Below are 22,022 nucleotides of genomic sequence, written 5' to 3'. Positions count from 1 at the left end.
GCCAAGAGCACTAATGGAGCTAAAAGGCCATGGTGTCGAAGGTCTAGGCACCGAAAGCACTGGGGCTGAGTGAGCTCCGGGGCCGAAACTTTAGCCTTTTTAGATTTTGGTTGGCGGGAGTCCCCAGCCGAGGACGAAGGCAAAGACTTAGCCTTGGTAGGAACATCCAAGATTTTCTTTTGGGCTCTAGGAGGGATTGAGGCCTCAGACCCAGAAATAGCCACTGAAAAGGGAGATTTAAAAGTCCCTTTAGCAGCAACTTGTTTTTCCTTTGCAACAAAGTTCTGTTTGAAAAGTTTTCACAGATAGTACAGGGCGGTTTAACAGATAAGTGGGACACCCCCAAACAATAAAGTGGGTACTGTGTGTCCACAACCAGAACATAGTTTAAAGCCCGGACTACCTTTATCTGCCATGATTTTATATATATATATATATATATATATATATATATATATAAATAAATATTATATATAATTTATTAATTACAAAATTAGATAGTGGAAAAGTACCAGCAATGGTACAAAAGAATACCCGAAGGTATGAAAAAGAAAGATTACCAATGATGGAAAGGGGAGAATACCTCGCAGTAAAAAGGGAGAGAAGAGAGAAGAAAACCTCAAGAAAAAATGGTCACTAGATGCGATAGGAGACAACGAAATAGAAACCTGACAGAAAGGTAATACAAATGACTATTATACAACAAATAACTGTACTTGGCTCAAGAGAAGCACCTTGACACGACCGAACGGCAACGTGGCAAATGAAATCTGGGGTAACAGGGAGAGGGGGGTTGTGGGCAAGAGTTTAGCTCGAGAGTTTGAAGCCAACGCGAGCTTGGAAAATGGCCAGCTCGGTTCCAAGGTCGGAACAGATACCCATGCGTAGGGAATGAACTAGGATTAACAATATCAGATTCATTGTTTCCAGGCTGTGACAATGTTGCCTCCATAAGCCTTTTAGGTACCACAGAAGTTTCCTCATATGCAGTCTTGCATATGGAATTATTAGAATGCAGGAAGCCATGAACCCAAAGGCCTGCAGAATTGTCTTGCAGATAGCTGGGTTTTTGTGGCCACTTGTTTGAAGTCAGTCATCAGTTGAATTTGTTTTTCTGGCGTGAGGTAAGTCATCTGGGCAGTTGTATTCAAGCTTGCACCCAGGAATGTAATTATTTGAGAGAGTACCAGTTGTGATTTCTTTTCGTTTATGGTGTACCCTAGACAAGTTAGAAGCCTTTTTACAACCGCCAGATGCTTTAAAAAGAGTGTCCTTGTTTTCTGCCTGAATTAGACAATTGTCCAGGTAAGGATAAATTTGAATGTTTGTCTGCAAAATGCAATTACTGGTGCCAGGCACTTTGTGAAGACCCTGGGTGCAGTAGATAAGCCAAAGGGCAGTGCAGAGAACTGGTAATGCAAAAAGCCTGCTTTGAAGCAGAGGTATCTTCTTGCAAGATTCCCTGATTGGGATATGCAGGTAAGCCTCTTTTACGTCTAGAGTTACCAACCAGGCATCCTTGCCTAGCATAGGCAGTAACTGTTGTAGAGTTAGCATTTTGAATTTTGGAATGTCCAGAAATGTATTTAGAATGGATAAGTCCAGAACTGGATGCCATGATTTGTCTTTTCTGGGTACCAGGAAAAGTCTTGAATAAAAACCTTGTCCCTTTTCATTTTCTGGTACTGGTTGAATAGCCCCCATATTCATGAGGGACATAACTTGTTTCTGGGCCTCTGCCCACTGACTTGGGAGGCAGATCTGGCTATCCGTTTGGGATTGGCAATGTGTGGAAATGAAATTTGTATCCCTGGGATACTATATTTAAAACCCACTTGTTCTGGGTAATTAGTTGCCAGTTTCATGCATGAACTGCCAGTTTTCCCCCTAAAGGGGCTGCCAAAAGATAAGTGCTTGGTGATTGCAGAGGAAAGTCATTGAGACTGTTTACTGTAGGAAGATGCCTTGTTACTTCCAGATTTGGAGGTGGAGGCACTCCATTGTTTTGCTCTGTAAGTTCCTTGTGACTGAAACCTGGAGCCTTTGGAGTGTCAGTGTTTGACCTGAGCGTCTCTGGTGGGTACTGGAAAGGACCAATTCTTAGTAGGCCAGTGCCTACTGAAGCTGGGTGGCTGCACTTGTAGAAAATCTTTTACAGTTTGCTAGATTTAGCTTTATCTTCCATCTTTTTCAAAACTTCTTCTGCCTTATTACCAAATAGACTGTCCTGTTGTAAAGGAGCATCCAACAATTTTGCTTTAACATGATTAGGCAGATTTTGCTCCTTGAGCCAAGCATGCCTTCTTACCACAGATACAGTTAACAGCGGCCCTGCAAGAGGCCTCCAAGGAATCAAAACCACATTGCAAAGTATGCTTTCCAACTTGTTCAGCTGAACGCAATAAATCCTGCAACTCTATTTTCCATACAGTCAGAAATCAACAATTTTCTGTTTAAGTAAGCCCATGACATGCTGCTGATATTTAAGCATATGAAATTGACAGTTTAAAGCCCTGATTGCCAAGATTGCAGACATGTAAACCTTCTTACCCCATCTATCCAGCGCCCTGGAGTCTCTATCAGAAGGGGTAGGATTTTTAGCAGAAGCCTTAATGCCCTTGGGACCCTGAGAAATGGTTTCAGGGTCAGCAGTAGGGTTTTTAAAAAGTAATTTGTGGGAGTCAAGAACCCTGTAATATTCTGTGTGGCTTACTAGGAGCCAGAGGCAGGGAATCAGGAGCCATGCTAGATTCTGAGAAATCAACAACAACAATGTCTAGAACAGGAGGTAGAGCCAATGGCCTATGCTGAGGAAGAAGGAGGAAATCCCTAAGCCTCTTTTTAGATTCTGAGAAATCCTGACTCTCCCAGTGAAAGTGTTCTCTTAAGGTATCCAAAGTTTCTCCAAAAGAAAAATCCTCAGGAGGAGAAGCAGAAGTGATGGAATCTTCTGCATCAGAGTCCTCATAAGGTGGAATACATAATTCCTGATCAGAAGAAATAGAAACCTGATCTGATGATTCATAGTCAGTGCCTTGCCTAAGCCTCTTAGCAGGAGGGGGATGTGAACCCCTGATCAAGGTAATTAAATCCTCAGCCATTTTGATCATTTGTTTTTTAGGCATAGGGACCTGAGCACGTGGCCCAAGTATCATTTTTTTAGACACAGAAGTTGATTTTGGCCTAGGTTTTGAAGATGGCGTTGGTTTAATATACAAATCTTTAGGCCTGAAAACACCCTCAGAAGCCGGTGCCTGCTCAGCGGTTCCAGACCCATCTATGGTAGAGACATCCACGGGTTCAATACTTAAAGTGTCTCGCGGCATACCGGACTCCAAATGGGTCTCAGTAGAAGCCTGTGAATCAAAAGTAGCGGCTTATCAGGGGGTGAGAAAGCGCCACACTGAGCACCGGCGACTGGCTTGGGAGAAGCTTCGTTGTCGGTTTTGGACCTCGCCAGTCTCTCTGTCTTTTTATTTGCGTTTTTTGTGCATTTCAGTAGTTGGAATGCTAACAGACATTTCTGGATAGTTAAATCTTGAGCCAAAATATTCTGATGCAAAAATATACAGACGCTTAATAGTGCGTTGATTAAATTTTGCACAAAACCGACAGCAAGACACGTTGTGGTCAGGGCCTAGGCAAGGAATACAGTACAAATGAAAATCTTTGCGAGGTATTTGCTTCCACAAGTAATACAATTATTAACTTTTACTGACATCGGTAAGGAGCAAGAAAAAGTTTCCCCAACGGGGTACTTCGCTTTAGGTTGAAGACTTCGGTTTTGAAAAGCGAAAACGAAAATTTCAGGAGTCGGCCGACTGGTACTTGCAAACTGCTTCTGCTTTGGGCACCGAACGGCAAGAAAGTCTGATGAAAATGGCGTTGGCTGCATATTTTATACCCCTGACGACCTGACATCATGGAAGAAGGGACAGCAACCGACGCAGGACCCAAGACTTTGTTAATCAGGCCAACTGAGGGCAACCTGCCAGCAGATTACCCCAAAAGTAATGACTGCAACAGTGAAACACGAAGAACATCAGTAGTTTGATAAAATGTAGTAGGTTAGTGCTTTCAGGTTTAAAACACTACTTCAGACATCATACAAAGGTTATGAACACCTTTTAAAATACATGACAGCCAATCAAAGACTCAATAAAAAGCCCTCCTCTTTTTTAAAAAAGGCTTAATAGGAATACCATTCAGACCAGGTGCTCTATCAGCACTCAGACTGAAAAAACATTGTCTATACTAAAGTTACAGCAATATTAAAAATTAAGCTCACTAATTCTATACAATAAAAAGGTAAGAAAACAAAACTAGCCATAAATATAAGGCTGAATAAACATTTAAACTGTGCATATTTATATTTTAATACACACGCTGTTGAAATATTGTCATAATGCCCGGTGCTTAATTATATGCATTGTTGAATATACTGTTTCATATGTATGAGAGAGTACTTTATAATGTATATGTTACTTTAAAAATATTTATTGGCGAGTGTCGTGATGTGTTTTTTAAACGTTAAAAAGGTTCTTTGATATTTGAAATTGTCTGAGGAAGCAGTCTTTTGGAGTCATGAAAGCGCTTATGGGTTTGTGTGCTAATAAATCGTTATGTTTTTTTTTATATATTTGAGAGTTTGATTTTTCTTCATTGTATGCTTCTGCCAGCTACTGGGATTTAGTTTCTATTTTATTCACTTGGGCTGGATTTTGTTTTTTCTGCAACATAAGAACACTGTTATGATAGAATTCACTATTCACGACTACAACTGCCCCTCCCTTGTCAGCAGGTCTTATTATGATATTCTTATTCTCTATAAGTGTCCTTAATGCTTGGCGTTGTTCCTAATTCATGTTATGAAAAAGATGCTTATTTTTTGTGTTCAAAAACTTAGAAATATCATCTTCTCAAGTTTTTAAAAAAGTTTCAACCATTTGACTGACTTGGGGGTTAAATGTACTCGGTTGCCTAAGAGTGCACCCCCTGCGCAAATTCATATGCCAGCATAGTGTTGGCATATTGGGAGGACCAAGCAATATTTAAGGCAAATCATTTATGGAGGGGGTACCCAAGTTACTATGTCCATTTTGCAGACAATGTCTTCCTGCTTTGGACAGGGACACAGGAACGGCTCTAGGAGTCTTATCTACCTGGAAAGCACCACTGATTTCTTGAGGTTTAGTATTCCACTCTCGGATACAAGTTTAGATTTCCTAGATGTCCAGGTGATGAAAAAAACAGAGAAATGGATTGAGACTGTGTTATATAGGAAGGAATGCTGGAGAAATACTCTCCTAGCCTATGACAGTATGCACCCCAGACATATATTTAACAATATTACTCAGGGACAATTTTTTCAAACATCTAGGTTATATACCAATGATGACACAGAGAGAAGTCTGCAGAATTGATGGTGAACTTAAAAGCAAGGGGATACAACCAGAATACAATACAGTGGGCATTTAATAAAAGTAAAGAAGAGAGGCTGAATAAAGCAAAACCCTGGTTTTCTGTAAATGTACAGGTGGCATGACAGGGAGACTGGTACAAGCAGGCAGCCCGTACGAGTTACCCTGAATTATAGTAATAACGTGGGAGGCATATGTGACATTATTTGTCAAAATTGGAAAATCTTAACAGACGATAGAGTGAAGGCATTAATAACTCAGGAACCCACATTTTGTTTCAAACGTAGTAAGAACTTAAAGGATTAGCTTTGTACAGATCAACAGGGGGTTAGGAAACCTATCAAGGGTCGACAAAGGGACATTCCATTGTAGACATTGCAAAGCTTGCCATTCTTTTAGACAACACATTTATCCATCCACTATCTGGAAAGATCTATTCACTGAAACAATATGCTGATTGACTAGCAATATTATATACTTGGCTGACTGTATACAATGTTGTTCATTTTATGTTGGCAAAATGAACTGTAGATTGAAAGACAGGGTGTTACAACATATTTCAGCTAAATATACTGCTAATATACATAATGCTCTGTATTAGCATGTAAAGCAGTACCCTGGGCACGTATTTTCTTTTAAGGTTTTGCAGGTTATTCAACCAACCATGGGGGGTGGGTGGTTTGAGAAATATAACAGAATGCAGTGAAACTAGATGGATAATTAGTCTGGGTGCTGATAGAGCACCTGGCCTGAATGGTGTTATTCCCATTAAGCCTTTTTTTAAAAAAGAGGGCGGCTTTTTCTTGAGTCTTTGAATGCCTGCCGTGTATTTTAAAAGGTGTTCATAAGTTTTGTATGATGTCTGAAGGGTTTTAAACCTGAAAGACCTAACCTACAGCATTTTATCAAACTACTGTTCATCAGCCTGGTGGTCTGGATTGTCTGTTTCTTGGTGTTGGAATTTGCTGTGAAGCTGGACCTTAAGTGCGAAGTCTACAATTGTGTTTTTTCTTAAAGCATTATTAACCCTTATTTATACTCCATATACTATCAGCCACAGTTTGAACCTGTAACTACAATTTTAACGAAAATTAGACTGTGGATGCTCCAGAACCTCTTGCTCCTAGTTCTTGATCAAGACTGCAGTACTTGACAAAACATTATAATACATATTTAGAGAAGCATTTGAAATCAAGCTTGCAAAGGGATTGATAACCTTGGAAAGTCACTGGGCAGATCAGCGGGAGTCAAAATGCCAAGATTAACAAGAGAACAAGGTGATGGTGAATGGAGAGAAAAGACCACTAAAACAGATGCATGCCACTTAACAGAGATGCTAATATAACAGGCACAAAAGCCTCAAAAATTCGATATAAAAGTTAGAAGTACTGCTACACAAGGCAAGACAACAGCTCAGCGCAAACAAATTCCTGTACTGCTTCTTTTATTACACTGATTTAAGAAACTGTTCTGAAAACAAAAAATAGATAAAACCAGTTTCCCCGGGGCAGTTTATACATTAACAATACTGTGAGAGCATGAAGAAAATGGATTTCTAGAAATCATTCCGTTATTACCTATTACAGTTCACATATACAGAAACCTATATAAAATGTAAGTGTGTCTGTCCATAATTACCAATTACTTCAAACAGCAATTCAATATCATCGAAACCACAATCAAAATTAAATTTAAAATCAAATCTTGAAAAATAACATACAAATATAATCAAGTGAATGCAATTATTGAAATGTTTTGTCCCACTTCATCCTCACATACTAAAGTTCATACTACCTTGGAGATGAAAATATATAATTTTTCAAGAAAAACAATTGTTTCTATACTGTAGGGCACTGCAGCCTGAAGAGTAAATATATTTAACTCAGGGAGTGACAATTCTGATACCATAGCAAACACTTTTATTGCAGTGGAAAACAGTTTCAGGTACATCTTTTTTGATTAATTCCTGAAACATTGTTTTCATCTAAAATAAAAAGCAATTACTCCAGCATCAGTCCTGCTGCCTTTTTTTATTTAATTTGACTAGTAGTACTTTGTGATGCCTGAATTTACTGGTTGCTGAATTGGTGAATTCTGTTAAAATAAACAGCTTTACAAAAGCTGAATATTTTTCATTCTTCATTCAAGTAATAAGTTAGTAAAATGGAATGACTTTTTCCTTCTAAATCACTTAACTGATATTATGTATTAAAATGTTTAGGAATAAAGTACATCCACAAGAAAATCTTGCTTCTATTTTTGTAACACACAATGTGTTATGGTACTATATATTACCTTACCAGCTGGATCACACAGTCCTTTGAAATTTCATACATGAAATGTTTAGGAAGAGGTGATTATCTGAAATGAATAAAAAGTACTAGTCTAACGTAACAATTAATCGAGAAGGTTTTTGTATTCTGTCTGCAGCTAAGAAACCTGTAGACCTTAATACATCCCTTAAATTGCAGCTATTTTCAAAATAGCTGAAAGGAAAATGTTTACAGATTCAGTTCTTTTCCTTGCACTTTTAGAAAATTACTGAAAACGGTGTCCTGTAAACAAGCCATTATTAAAAGGTTACTTAAGCAATCAGAATAAAATCATACTCCATGCACACCACCTTTTCATGTTACATTTTATACAGTAGTTTAATACTTGAAACTTAATTCTGACTTCTTATATTTGCAAATTTAACTGGTCACTTTAGTAAAACTTCAATCTGAAACCAGGAGATTCATATAGTTAGATTTGTTACTATCACAGGTACCTTGTATTTTTCCATCTATCTCTGCCAAACCTCCATGCTCCTTCCAGTCCTCTACTTGCACTACAAATAATAAACACAACATGAAGCCAAAGTCCTTGACCATCCATAAGCAAATGTAGTGAGCTGCAATGTCTCCTACAAACATTGATACCTACACAGTATGCGGAGTCTAGAATGCTAAGAACTGCCACCAGCATGGCTCAATACAAACTACCTGACCACTCTAGTAGATTATTTTTTGTCAATTTAAAGAAATCATACTTCTTGAATATTAATGTTCCTGTACTTCCATTAAGATGATTGGATAATGGAGAAAGGGAAAGGAAAGATCAGAAAACATGACATTTTAAAGGCACACTACAATAAAGGCATCAACAGCCTGACAGACCTCCACTGAGGACAGCAATGATGTCTGCTGCAGACTGTTTACAGTTTGGGTTTGGCAGCTCAAAGTGCATTTAGTGATGGAAAAAAATCAAAATTTTGAAATGTGGAACTGCATGCAACAGAGAGCAGTATGAATCTCCTTTGTTTTTCATACTGAAAATCCACTGCAACATTACTGCTTTTAAAGATAGAATACTAAAAGCAAATGCTCAGGGCTTTACAGTAAAAATCTGTCCTTTACTCTATGTTAGCATGTAAGTGGCTAACAAACACTTTCCACAACACTGTTCCAAATATCCACAAAGTATTTTCTGTATGTCCAAATACCAGCTGAAACTGTTACTTTCTTTTAAGTATGTAATTAATTTAGAGTTTATATTCAGTTTTGTCTCCTATCTTGTTCACTGTATTGCAGAGTAAACAAAAATTCCCTCGTTACATAGGACCTTCCAGGAGTCAGGGTCCCCTCCGTAACACTATGTCCATCAGTCTGTTTTCCGGTGATTGTTGTTCAGTACCGTGTGACCATTAGAAAGTGGCCCATTTTTCTTTACTTCATCTTCATCTTCTGAGATGTCTGTTTCTTCCCTATCACTCCTCTCATCTTCTATCACCTGTAAGAATAACAGAGTTAAATGTAGTACTGCTATACAAAACTGTACTCGTGTCAAACTTCACAAAAGGATTGTTTCTGTAAAGCACTTATGAAACTCCTTGCTGTTTTAAAATTGGAGTTCTGCAGAACACAGTCATATTAATCTGACAGAACACATGCGCAATCAATAAAATAGTGGACTCAGAAATTAAATACTGTCTGACCTTATCCAACATATTAAATACATTTCTAAAAAGAAAATTTCAGTGCTGCAGATATAAATGACACTCCTTAAACCATGTCTGATTTAGGTTTTTCAGCAAACAGCTGATTTTGGGCTTTAAAGCTAAAAGACAAGCTCCATCTGAATGGCTAAATAGCACATCTTGTCTTTCTTGTGTACTGTTAAGTGATATGTGAATTCCTGGCTCAGTTTCTTCTACAGGACTGCAAACTTTGATCTTATGGAATCATTCACTGCTATAATTTCATTGTAGGTGAAAGACACCACCACCAGTTTCAGCCACTATAGTCTAGTTTCCTATTTGTTAAACACCTTTATGTAATTATCACCCAAGTCATAAGCAAATGCATATTAATATAAAAGAAAACAAACCATAACAACCTTTCCAGTTACATACATTATACATTACGGATCTAATTTTCAAAAGGCCATATCATCGAATTTCATTTTGCGAGAAGAAAATCGTGAAAACAAAATACCCAAATGGCAAATTTTTCCCAGGGCAAGTAAACACTTTCCCAACAGATCCTTTTCTACACTGTCATGCTTAACTTGCTCTTGGGGACACTGACCACAACCTGGCTTTGTCTCAGAGACTGTAATGTAGCCTTGTACCATAGCTACATGGAAGCCCTGATCTGCACAGTTTATTACGGCAATAAAGTGGTGATAAATATGACAAAGGGCTTTAGAACTCTGTTCATTAATCTATGAAAGGTCATAGGGGTATCATGTAATCCAAAAAAGGACAATGTACTAGAATAGCAAAAAAAGACTGCAGTTTTCCTGGTTTCAGCTGTTAGATGGATTTGTCAGTACCGGTCAATCTCAGCTAATGTGGTCATGAATCTTGGACTCCCCCAATGTTTCTGTTAGTTAACGGATAGCTCTGTGACACTGCCTTGCCCAGCTATTTGGAATTTTGTAAATAGTTATGTCATTTGTGAATACCAGCATGATGCAAATGCTTGTGTTGTCAAATGTATTAGAACTATACGTTATGTGTATATTAAACTATTGGTACAGAAGTGTGACAGGGTTTGTACAGTACTGAGCCTCAAGGATGTGTCCAGTGTACCCTATTGGAAAAGAACAGAAATATATATAAACTATATACCTGTGCAAATGTATATGTTTTAATAGTAGAAACTGAAACATACACAGTTAACTTGGAAAACTTCAAGAAAATAAGTTTAAATGAAATTGTTTTATGATTGTGCTATAAAATTATTTTCAATGCAGCAAGGAGACAGGATGTCTAGAACCAGGGTGCCTTCTGCATTGTTTTGTGTCTTCAAGCAACTGCAAACATCTGAAGGCTACATATTTTTCACAAGGAAATGTCAAATCTACAATGGGGGGGGGGGGTTAGCTTGGGAACTTGTCAGGTGACAAAAACTGATGTCATCCAAGTTAATCCAGCAGTAATACTCGGTATTGATTTAAGTACAGTCTCAGAGAAAGACTGGGCATTTTGAATTTTGTCTTGGACCTAGCAAGAACATCCACTTTACGGCACAGTAACTCTCTTTAGATATAGTTAGGAATAAAGTAAAGATTAGTTTAAATGTTTTCTGTATTTGAGACTGTCCTGCTACTACTGTTTTAAATATTTCCTGTGGTTTTGAATGCTGAAATCACTGTGAATACATATTTAGTATTGTCTTGTTCTTTTATTATTCGTTATTAAATATATTTAAACCTATCTTTGTGGCGGATATTTGAGACACATATTTAAGATCTTAGAGTACCTGCATATGTATTTGGTGACACTGTACAGGCCACTCCTAAATAGCCTTGCTCTTGGTCAGACTACCATTTGAACAGTATCATTACACAGTAGGATTGGACACCCTTTAAGGGCCTTACAGTAGCTGATAAGCAGTGGTGGGTGGCAGTAAAAACTACCTTATAGTGTGGGCAGAAGGGGCATAGCTAGTAAACCTGTGCCAGCCTTCCCCAGGTGTATGTGCGTGTGTGCGCGTCAGCTACATGGGCAGGGACACGAAGCACTGGTTGGACAGAGAGGGTACCGGAGGTCTTATCTTGGCCACTTAGTGGAGATCTCAACTCTAAGCTGTGCCACTGGGGAGTCTTATTGGGATCTGGAGAGAGAAAGAAACCAGGCCCCAGACTGACTGTGGTCTCTGTGTGCTCTTAAGGGAAAAATATTTCAGTGTGTGTGTACTTATTGTCCCAGTGTGCATGTACCCCACTGTTGCCAGTGGTGAGGATTGACACTCCTTTATTACTGGGCCAGTGCAGGAGCGTCACAAGCTCCCACACTTTGCAATGCTGTTTAATCTCCTAAAATCATAACAGAACTTGACTGTCCCCTCAGGCTTTTAGAAAAAGCACTAGTAGGCTGCTCCACTTGGTTTTTGACTCCTCTATAAGCTCCATCTTAAGCATGTTTGTACTTACTTGTGCATAGCCTTTTTTGTAAATCTGCTATTCTTTAAGTTTTTAAATTATCCTTTTCTCTTGGAATGGTTTCAGTACGGTGATGAATCAGGTTTGTCCCAAGAACAATTGCCCTTTTTTAACTGAAACTCCTCCTCTCTTGCTTTGTGTGGATTAGTATGCCATTACCTGGACTGCAGGCACAGAGACCAGTGTTGGGATGTATGTGGCTGTGAGTGACATGTTTTTTCTGGGTGGCAATGTCCCAGGCTTTCTGTGCCAATCAGAACAATTGGTAAGATCTTCATGTTTGTTTACATATCACTTTACTATTCTGTTTTCTGTGAACATTTGTAGGGTATCTGGTTTCCAGTGATGTAAAAAGACTTTAAGAGCTTGGATGAGGACTCTCATTTCTTTCATTGTAAGGTGCTCCTTTAGTAATGCTGACTGCCATCTGCCCTGTACTCGTTGGGTGTCTGTATAGGCCCCCATGCCTCGTCCAAGGCATGTGTGTGCATTTCCTGAACTGGGGCTGGGGGAGTGAAGAGAAGCCCAGTGTTGAAATTCACTTGACCCTTCTTCCACAAGAGTTCCTGTCTGATACAGGGTAGAAGGGGAAACACTGTGACCAGAGGGTGCAACTGCTGAGACCAAAGTGTTTTCAGGTACCACTGGATTTTCCTCGGATGCAGTCTGGCTAGGGGGAGTACTGGGATAGAAGCTGCCACAAATCAACCCTTAGGATCTCCCTTGCTGAGCAATGTCTGAGGGAGGCAAGGTTGTGCTAATAGTTTGTGAGGCTCTGCACCTTCTCCTGAGGTAAGTAGGCCCACATTCTTTTTGTCTCTAGCCTGCAGCCCAGAAAAAAAAACGTACTGAGATGGCTGCAGGAAGAAATTTTTGTAGTCGATAGTGAACCTCAACTATGCTATGAGGACAACAGTAAACTAGTGATGGTGTAGGAGAACTTATGGTGAAGTAGCTTGGAACAACAGGTCATGTTAGTAGACAAAAACTGGAATTCCCCAGGTTCAAAAAGAGATCACAGGTGCCAGACACACTGTAAAAACTGCTGTGGCTGTGTAAAGCCCAAAAGGCAAATCAGTAAACTGCTAGTTGAGATGCCCAGTACAAAACCAGAGGAATTGCTTGTAGGTGGTCCAAACTGGTATATGGAGGTAAGCAACATTTAGATCTAGGGATACTAAAAACAACTCTGACAAAAGAAAAGGTAGCAAAGAAGGGAAGGGGGGAGTGATAGTATTTTGGAAGTTGACACTTAAGGGTGTTTAGTAAGGAGAGATCCAGTTTGGGTCTGCACCCCCCTTCTTTCCTTGGCATTACAAAATGTCTAGAGTAAACCCCCTTTCCCACACATTCTTCTGGCACCGGCTCTATTGTGCCATGTGCCCACAGTTACGGTAAAATGGGTGGGAGAGGATGAATCTCTGTTGAGGTGGAGGGGTATGCCATTTAGAGGGGGAATCTTTATCGAAGATATGCCATAACTTTTTTTTATTATAGACGGCATCCATTTGTCTGTGGTAATCTTTTCCCAGGTGCAGAAAGATTGGGTCAGCTTTTTTGAGAGGGGCAGGGGCTAGGGTAGGGCTGGGGGATGGGGAAAGGAGATTGTAGACAGTCACAAAGATTTGTTTCAACAGGGTGGCATCCCAGATTAGGCATCTCTCTGTGGTTACATGGGAATCTCTTTCTGGGAGCTTTCCTGTGTTTCTAGACAGGCCTAGGATCCCGTCGGGCAAAAACAGGTAGGTTTCATCGGATAATTCCTCTGGTACCTAGGTACAGAAGTTAATTGAAGCAGACTTCAGCCCTTAACAGTTTTACCCTGCTCTTGAAAGATTTTGAAGAGGCTGTCAGCTTGGAGGTTAAACAAGAGATCAGTGACTGCTGAAGGGGAAGCCACTATTTTTCATTTCAAGTCCTCAGAAATAGGCTAGCTATGTAACCATGCATACCTGCTAATTACAGAGCCTGTGGCAGCTGCTCTGGATGAGGCTTCTACAGCATCACAACTACATTTAATGCTGTGTCTGGTCACTTGTGTAGCCTAATGATAACATTTATTTAGAATCACTGTCATGCAAATCCATCACCTTACTTAAAAAAAATTGAGAGTGGATATAAAATATTTGGTCATCTGGATTTGGTAATTAGTAGCCCTGAATGGCAAAGTAGTGAAGGTATGAACCTTTTTATCCCAGCTATCCATAGCCCGATTATCCTTGTCTGAAGGGAGGACATTGGCAAGGAGTTTACAAGGCTTATCAGATGAGATGGAAACTGCAGAAGGGTCCACCACAGTATTTTTAAAGAAAAACTTGCGATCATCAGGGGCTTTATAAAATCTGTCTGGTCTGTTGGGCGTCAGGGGCAACAAAGTGGATTGAAAAGCTTTCAAAAAGGCCACAAGAACAGGAGGTACAGGGGAAGGGCTGGAATACTCATTTCCAAAAGGTTGCAGTATCTTTTCTGCACCTCTTAAGATTTCCTTAGATTTCCACTCAGAATGCTTCATCATATTTAAGATGGTCTCTCCAAAAGAAGCTACTTGTACTGGAAAATCAGGTGAAATGGAGTCATCTGAAAGGACTTGGCCTGGAGACTGCATTTGAGAGGAGCAGGCCAGAGATTGGTCAGTCAGAAACCTCCTAATGTTCACTGGAAAATAACTCTACAGTAATCTTATGAAGGGATGGGGAGGGGGTTGGGAAGAGAAAGGATGAGACTTAATAGCCAAAATGGCCTTAAAGAAAACTTGACAGGAATCCATCCATTCCTTCTTCCTAAAAAAGGAAGGAGGAGGTTGAGGGGCGGCAACATGCTTACTCTTCTGATGCCTTTTTTTTTTCTGGTGTGGTGTCTGCCTGTACTAAATGCAGTGGCTCATTTCCCTGATGTACCTCAGTTAGTTTACCTGAAATTTTGGTAGTGGGCATTAGAGGAGGAATCGGACATATTGTGGATTTTGAAATCTTAGCGAGTACGTCAAGAGTTAGAAAGAGCCAATCTTGATTCTGGCTAATCCTTTTAAGTTTTTCTTAAGTTGTGGGGGGGGGGGGGGGAGTCTGGGGAAGCAGAATCCACTGTTTTGGAGTGGGCCAAGCACTTGAGATATTGGGTCTCAAAGAAAGTGTTAAGCAAGAAAAAATGGAACTGTAAGGTCTTGGGTACAACGGTTTGGCAGATGGAACAAGCTTTGCAGTCATGTTGGACTCCTAAACAAGACAGAGACACTGGGGCTATTCACATCTCTGTACAGGATTCTACAGCAACTGTACTTGCTCTTCTAGTTGACATCTAATACTGGTTTAAAAAAAAAAAAGTTAAGAAATATAAAGGAAAGTTCCCAAATGGGGCACTTATTAGAGTACTCAATGCAACAGTAGCAACAACCAAATGACAATCAGTTTGACAAACAAATGACCTGTATTCAGGCTGGTAGAAAAAGTCTGAGAAATTAGGCTGGCACATCCACCTATTATCCTTACCCTTGTAAGCTGAGGTCACATGTTGGATGTACAATACTGGGAAGGTAAAGGTTGCCAGCCAGATGACAGTGATAACCTATGTGTTAGGAATACTGTAGCAATTTTAGGTCAGGACATACCCTGATTCAATTTACACTTGGGAGTATCAGTCTTGGTCATGCTCAGCTCATCTGCCACACAATGTTGCCCTGACAGTATGCAAGATGCCAACAGAGTACAATTGTGCTGAAAAATTACATTCCAGGTTACAGTAGCTAGTCTGCACAGGGCAAGACCTGGTTGCACATTTGTTTGTTTATGGACAACATCATAGTAGTCTCCTCTATAAATACATGTAATGGTCACAGGGTCCATGGATGATAGAGACAATTATGAGCATTTATAAGTGGCAATATCTCTGATATTTGTTTGTTTGGGTCTAGCCTGTGTGTTCCAAAGACCATGCACTTTTTATCCCCATGGACAATGCTCCCCAGGGAAACTCTGAGGTTCCTGCTGTGACAAACTGTGCTGCAGCTGAAGGGAACATGAGAGACTTGAATTCTAATAGATTTTGCCTAGCTACCACAGAATCTCCCTTTTCAAAAAAGCCCAAAACTGGGATCTAGAACATCAGGGAATGCTGATGTTGGGACCACAGAGTTGGATTTTTCTTATATGTAGTCTTGCTAGAGAATTATGAGAATTGTAGAAACCATTACACCAAAAATCCTGAGAAACTCAAACTGAATGGAAATGCTCACAATACATCTACATAAAGATATTTTTCCTAAGGAAGAAAAGCTCTTTAAACTCAAGTATCTAGGAGACAGACAAGTTGAACAAGTCCTACTTACCTGCAACAGTAAATGTTCATTATTCACACCACCTCAGAGGTATATGGGTTTTGGGCCTTAACAAATCAGACACCTGCAAGTTTCCATAACTCAGAATCCTCTCCGCTGTCTCTGTGACAGAGGATTGGCTAAGCTACTGCCATAAGGGGAAGCTTGATCTCTGTCAGGGTCAGTTATTCAGGCTTGCAGTGCTAAGGAGGATGAGCCAAGGAGGACCAGAAGCAGGAATTGCCTAAAACCAACCAATTTGAAATGCCAACCAAAAAAGTTGGATGCCATTGATCCACATACAAAACAAGGGAGATGGTGGGTGAGTGCTGCCACTGAGGCAGTGTGAAATTCGAACATCTACTGTTACAGGTTAAGTAGTACTATACTATGTTCATCACTCACATTACCTCAGTGGCATATGGGTAAGATGGTTCCCTCAGCTTACACTACCTGTGGGGAGGAAGGATAAGGATCCATGAGCCCCTAGAGAATGGCCCTTGCAAAGTCTATTCTGGAACTTGGGAAATAAGCCAATTGGCAGTGCTGTTTCTACAGTCCACTCCTTTCCAATATGCCACTGATGAGGACAAGTTTCTGGTGGAATGTGCCTTAACCTTGACTAGAATAAACAAAAAAAAAAAAAAAAGTGGAGGACAACCAATGATAAACAGCTGTTCAACCTTCCTGAAGGGCTTACTTCTGTCATAGTAGTACCTGATCTGCCTGTGCACATCAAAAGCTACACAGAATCTTCTCTCCCTTGTTTTCAACTTCCAGAAAGAAAACTGGGAGACTGATGGCTTGATTCAGGATAAATTCAATAACACCTTTGGGCATAAAAAGATTATTGTCCAGAAGAACCCTGTCCTTGTGGAAAATCAGATAAGGCTTGCCCACCAAGACAGCTTGCAGCTCAGAGACTCCTCTTACAGACAGAGTAATAAGCAAAGCAGTTTTCCAAGTGATGAACCTCAATATCAGCCTGAAAGACAGGTTCCAAAGGAGACGAGGTCAATTTTTCAAGAACAAAGTTGAGATCTTAAGGAGGAATTTGCTTTCAAGGGCATCTCCAGTGCAATACTCTTTTCCTAAATCGTTTGACCACAACAGAAGGGGTTGGGAGGGTGGCCTAATGGCTAAGGTGTTTGCCTTACAAACACAAGGTGCAGGATTTGAGTCTCACAAGGGATAAATTGGCTAGGCTTAAAATGGCTCACAAGGGCAGTTAGCTTAGTACTAATCTATGAACCTATGAAGAAGAAACAGGGGGACCAGAGGGCAAACAAGCTGAGATGGCTGCAAGATGTACCTTGCTAGATGCATAAGACAAACCATTGTTGAGTAGCTTACACACATTTCAAAACCAGAAGTTTAAATACCTGTACTGTGTCCTCTGATATTGGTTAGGCACCACTTAGAAAACCTCTTCCACTGTTAAACATAAGATTTTCTAGTCGTAGGTTTTCTTGCATCCCTCAATACCGGATGCACATCTTCATGGAACTGCCTAAAAGGTATCAAGACAGAATCATCCAAGCTGTCAGTAGCAATTTCTCTAAGTTGGGGTATACCAGTCACCCCTAACACTGCAAAAGCAGATCCAGAGTGTAAGGAAGGCTGTGGTAATTGTCCATTCCATTAAAAAGGAGGTCCAACTTTGCCTGGGCCAAAATGGGGTCACCACAATGATCTTTAGTAATTCTTTATAAATCTTTAGAATTTTCTTGGGAATCGATGGAAAGGATGGAAATGCATAAAGGAACATTCCTGTACATGGGAACGAGAATGTTTCTGTCCTCCAAGCATAGCTGCAAGGATGTCTTGAACATAATGTTTCCAAATGCCTGCTTTGAAAGGAGGCAAGCAGATCTATTTGAAGTGATCCCCATACTTAAACCAAATCCAGGAAGACCTCTGTTCCAAGTTTCCACTAGTGAGGATCTGACCAGGATCTGCTTAGCCTGTCAGCCACTATGTTTTGCTCTGACAGGATGTACAAGGCCTGAAGCAGAGAATGCTGGAAGTCTAGCTCCCAGGCTATCATTGCCAACTGGCAAAAAATGTATGACCTTGTACCCACTATTTTGTTCAGGTACCACATGACTATTACATCACCTGTGACACATAAAACAGGACCTGGAGACCATAAGTGATGGAGGACCGTTAAGGTCTGAATCACTGCTACCATTTGTTATTAATGTGCTTTGCAGCATTCAAAGGACCCCATTCACCTTGCACTTGAACTCTCCTGTGCACAGTTCCTCGAGCAAAATCTGACGAGTCCTTCTGGACTGACTGAACTTTGGTTTGGAGGGAGGAGGGTATGCAAAAGATAACTGAACCCCTCACCACTAACTCATTTCACAAAATCCAGTGCTGGTACCTGACTCTAAAGGAAGCAGATGCTGGGTCCAAAACTTTATTTATTTATTTTTTTAAAAATACCACTGAATCTTTGTCATGTGGAGTGTGGTGTGTAATGTCATTATGATCACTTATGCCAAGAGGCCTATAATTTTGAGACACTCTTGTGAAGGCTGCTTCTTCAAGAGATAAATTCCTGAAAATGTTCTGAATAGTCAGGTTCATGTCTTTTGGTAGAAAGACCATACTTTTTTGTGTGCCTATCATACATCCCAGTAAGACAATTCTCTGTGAAGGTGAGAGACGGTACACTTAAGTTTAACTTGACGTTGGGAGCCAATGTCATGTGATAAGCATCCTTCAATCGTAAAATTACGATGAAATAGTGGTCCAGCAGAAGGGGTAGTACCATCTGCAGGTTGAATATTTTGAAAAGGGATACCTTTCAGAAAGGTATTTAGGTATGGCAAATCTAACATTAGTTTTCATGATAACGCCTCCTTTTTTGGGTACCAGAAAGACTTAGTGTAAAACCCTTTTCCTTTCTGTGGTGCAGGGACTTGTTCTTTAAACCCTACTTGCAATTTGTGAAGGAGTACTAGAGAGAACAGACATGTCTGGTTTGGAGGGTGCTGGGCGTGCGATTTTCCTTAAGGGAAGACCATTTTCTGTCCAGTGCCAACAGAATCCTCACTGCATTATTCTCAGCAATCACTTGTTAAGACTACTTGGGGCAAGGCTGCTGTGTTCAGCTAAAGCCGGAGGGGAAGGTGAAAGGGAAGCAAGGACAAGATGGAGACAGTATGCCCTAAGTCTTAACAAAGTCATTCTTTAGCAGGGGAAAGATGCTTTTTGGGAAAGACCTCTTTTGTTTGGTTTGGAAGCATTATCCACCTGCCATTTTCTCTTGGTACGCTGATTCTTGATTTTTAGTTCTGCCCTTTGAAGTTGTTTGCCTTGTTAGGCGAGAACCTGGGAATATAAAACATTCTAGATACCCAATGCATCTATTTAACTCCACCATTCCACTGTTTGATAACCTTGACCCATCAAGTCAGGGGAACCACCAGCCATAATAATACACTGACATTAAGGGCTGCATAAAGCGTTAATAATATGAAATATAAACTGTTTCCACACAGCAAATATGGCTAATGCCACAAAACAACTCAAACAGCTTAAATTGTGCTAAGCCTTGTTCTACAATCTGCAGTGTAGTAAACAGCATACAGTCTCAGTACCAAGTAAAATTAATTTGTCCAAATAATGACAAAGTCAATATGCCCTTAAATAAAACAAACATTTTAAAACAGCATAAATACACACGTATTTAGAGGTTCTCCTGTCAGAAATGAAAAAAAAAATGTACAGAGAAAATGCAATTAAAACAATGAGGTAAAATCACACGAACAATAAAAACAGCTACAGCACTGTTAAATCAGTAGCAAATATCCAAATAAAGGAAAAAAGTAAAACAAAATGCAATATGAAGTAGATAAACAGAAACAATAGGCCTAGTGTTCAACTGACACCACAGCATATTCAGTTTCCCCAGTATAAGTCATAGAACACAAGACCCACATAACTACTTAAAAGCAGTACTTAGTATTACACATACAAACAGATTAGCAAGCTAGAAATCCCAATTAACAGTGGTGGTAAATAGTAAGTAGATTAAAATAAAAAAGTTAACACACTTTTTTAAATAAAACAGAAAGAAAAAAAAATATTTCATAAAAAAGAGGAAGGGAAGTTCCCAGAGAGATCTTATTTGAGTCTCTGGAAGCTATAATCCACCAGTGCAAGCGGATGAGCAGATTCAATGGTGAGTCCTTCAGCTGGCAATAAAGACTGAATAACTGACTATGTGACATGAGTTAAGCTTCCCATGATGGGAGACGCTTAGCCAATACCCTATCACAGAGATAGGGGAAGGAATTTTGGGCTTTGGAAAGTTGCCAGTGTCGGGTTTGTATAGCCAGAGAACCCATATGCCACTGAGGCAGTGTGAATGATGAACATCCCAGGAAAACAATCCTCTGAGCAGACAAAAGATCATTTGTACAATTTCCAGGAATCCCAGTCTGTGTAGGAGATCCCTCACTCAGGTGAAATATTCCTGACTCCCTGAAAAAGTGCTCCTTTTTTGGTGCTAAAAGATTCTACTGTAAAATGATTTGCCTAGGTGTCTTCCAGGCATCAGACGTGTGCCCCTGCTTCTTCTATGTGCTGGAGAACAGGATGAAAATGCTATGTCTGGTCTGGTGGAAGTGGGGGATTTCCTCTGAAAGAAGGATTTTCTATCCGCTGCTAAGTACATCTGCTCCAAATTATTCTCAGAACCCATTTGTCTGAGACTATTTGCAACTAGGCTGCAGGGATGAGAGAGAGACAGTCTGAGGGGGAAGAAGGGCAGGGTGTGGGGTATGGGTGTTCTGTGACTCAGCATAGTCATCCCTTTGCAAGAAATTGATCCTTTTTCATCTTAATACAACAGAAGTAGCAGCATTTCTTGAGAATACCTGCACATGAACGTACACCTCTCAATGTATGTTTCGAAACATGAGTCAAATTAGAAACAATTTCATTCATGTTAAGACTTCTACTGTGTAGGTAAGTATGCAGCAAAATCATCCAAACTGTACTCTCACTGTAAAGTACATTTCCATGTGTAGCCTTGATAATTTAACATTCTAAAGGGTAGATTACCAGAAATAGACATCCTTTTGCCTTGAATATCTCACCACTGCTCCCTCTTTATCAGGGGGCACTGGATTAGATGAAGCCAAGGACATTTTATTTGAGCAGGCAGCACAGGAGACCACAGTTAGGTCAGCAGTCAAATGAGAAGAGGGACCTGTCATATCCAAGGAGACCCTAGATTTTTTTCTGAGCCTTTTTAAGGACTGCTGGAATAGATACTGGTGTCCTGGAGGCAGCCTTATAAATATCTTCCAAGGCCTGTAAGAGAGGTGGGATAGCCATAGAATTGGGCATCTTGTCCTTTATAAGGTCATATATACTGCCCAACTATGGGGCAGTTCTCATTTGCTCCCAAGCAAAAAAAAAAAATCACTAAATCTAACAATCTGAGAGAAGTAAACATCTGTTTGGACTTAAGCTCGGGTTCACCTTTTGAAGAATTAGACTGAATGGAATTGGTGTCAACTAGGAAATCACCAATGTCTCATCAGATTCTTCAACATTCACTAAAACAGAAAAAATTCTAGCCAAACTAGCACTACAGCCATGTAAGGGAACAAAACCACTAGAACTAGCTATCTACTGATCACTCAGCCAAGGCAACCACATCAACCTTATAAACTGCTATGATGTGATCATTAGCTGTATGAAGTGTCAGTTTCTTTTTACTGTAAATTTCATTACTGCACAAAATATCTCAGAACAGAGCATTATGTCTGGCAAGGGATCCCTTACACCAGACTAGTCCTGCACCTACAGGATTTGGTTTTCCTATACCTGTATACCAGGGGCTG

General features: G+C 40.1%; 1 protein-coding gene across 1 annotated transcript in view; it reads right to left on the bottom strand.

The window, feature by feature from the left end:
• Nucleotides 1-6,847: 6,847 nt before the first annotated feature.
• Nucleotides 6,848-22,022, bottom strand: part of CERS2 (ceramide synthase 2) — a 1,576,758-nt gene continuing 1,561,583 nt past the window's right edge. The window contains exon 12 of the mRNA XM_044080039.1: nt 6,848-9,191. Within this exon, the coding sequence (XP_043935974.1) occupies nt 9,063-9,191 (129 nt within the window). The 3' untranslated portion in view covers nt 6,848-9,062. The remainder of the gene's footprint in view (nt 9,192-22,022) is intronic.

This window comes from Protopterus annectens, chromosome 8.part0 (genome assembly GCF_019279795.1).
Source record: "Protopterus annectens isolate FY-2018-M chromosome 8.part0, PAN1.0, whole genome shotgun sequence".
NCBI classification, from domain to species: Eukaryota; Metazoa; Chordata; order Ceratodontiformes; family Protopteridae; genus Protopterus; species Protopterus annectens.
This window is presented reverse-complemented; position numbering and strand designations above follow the sequence as displayed.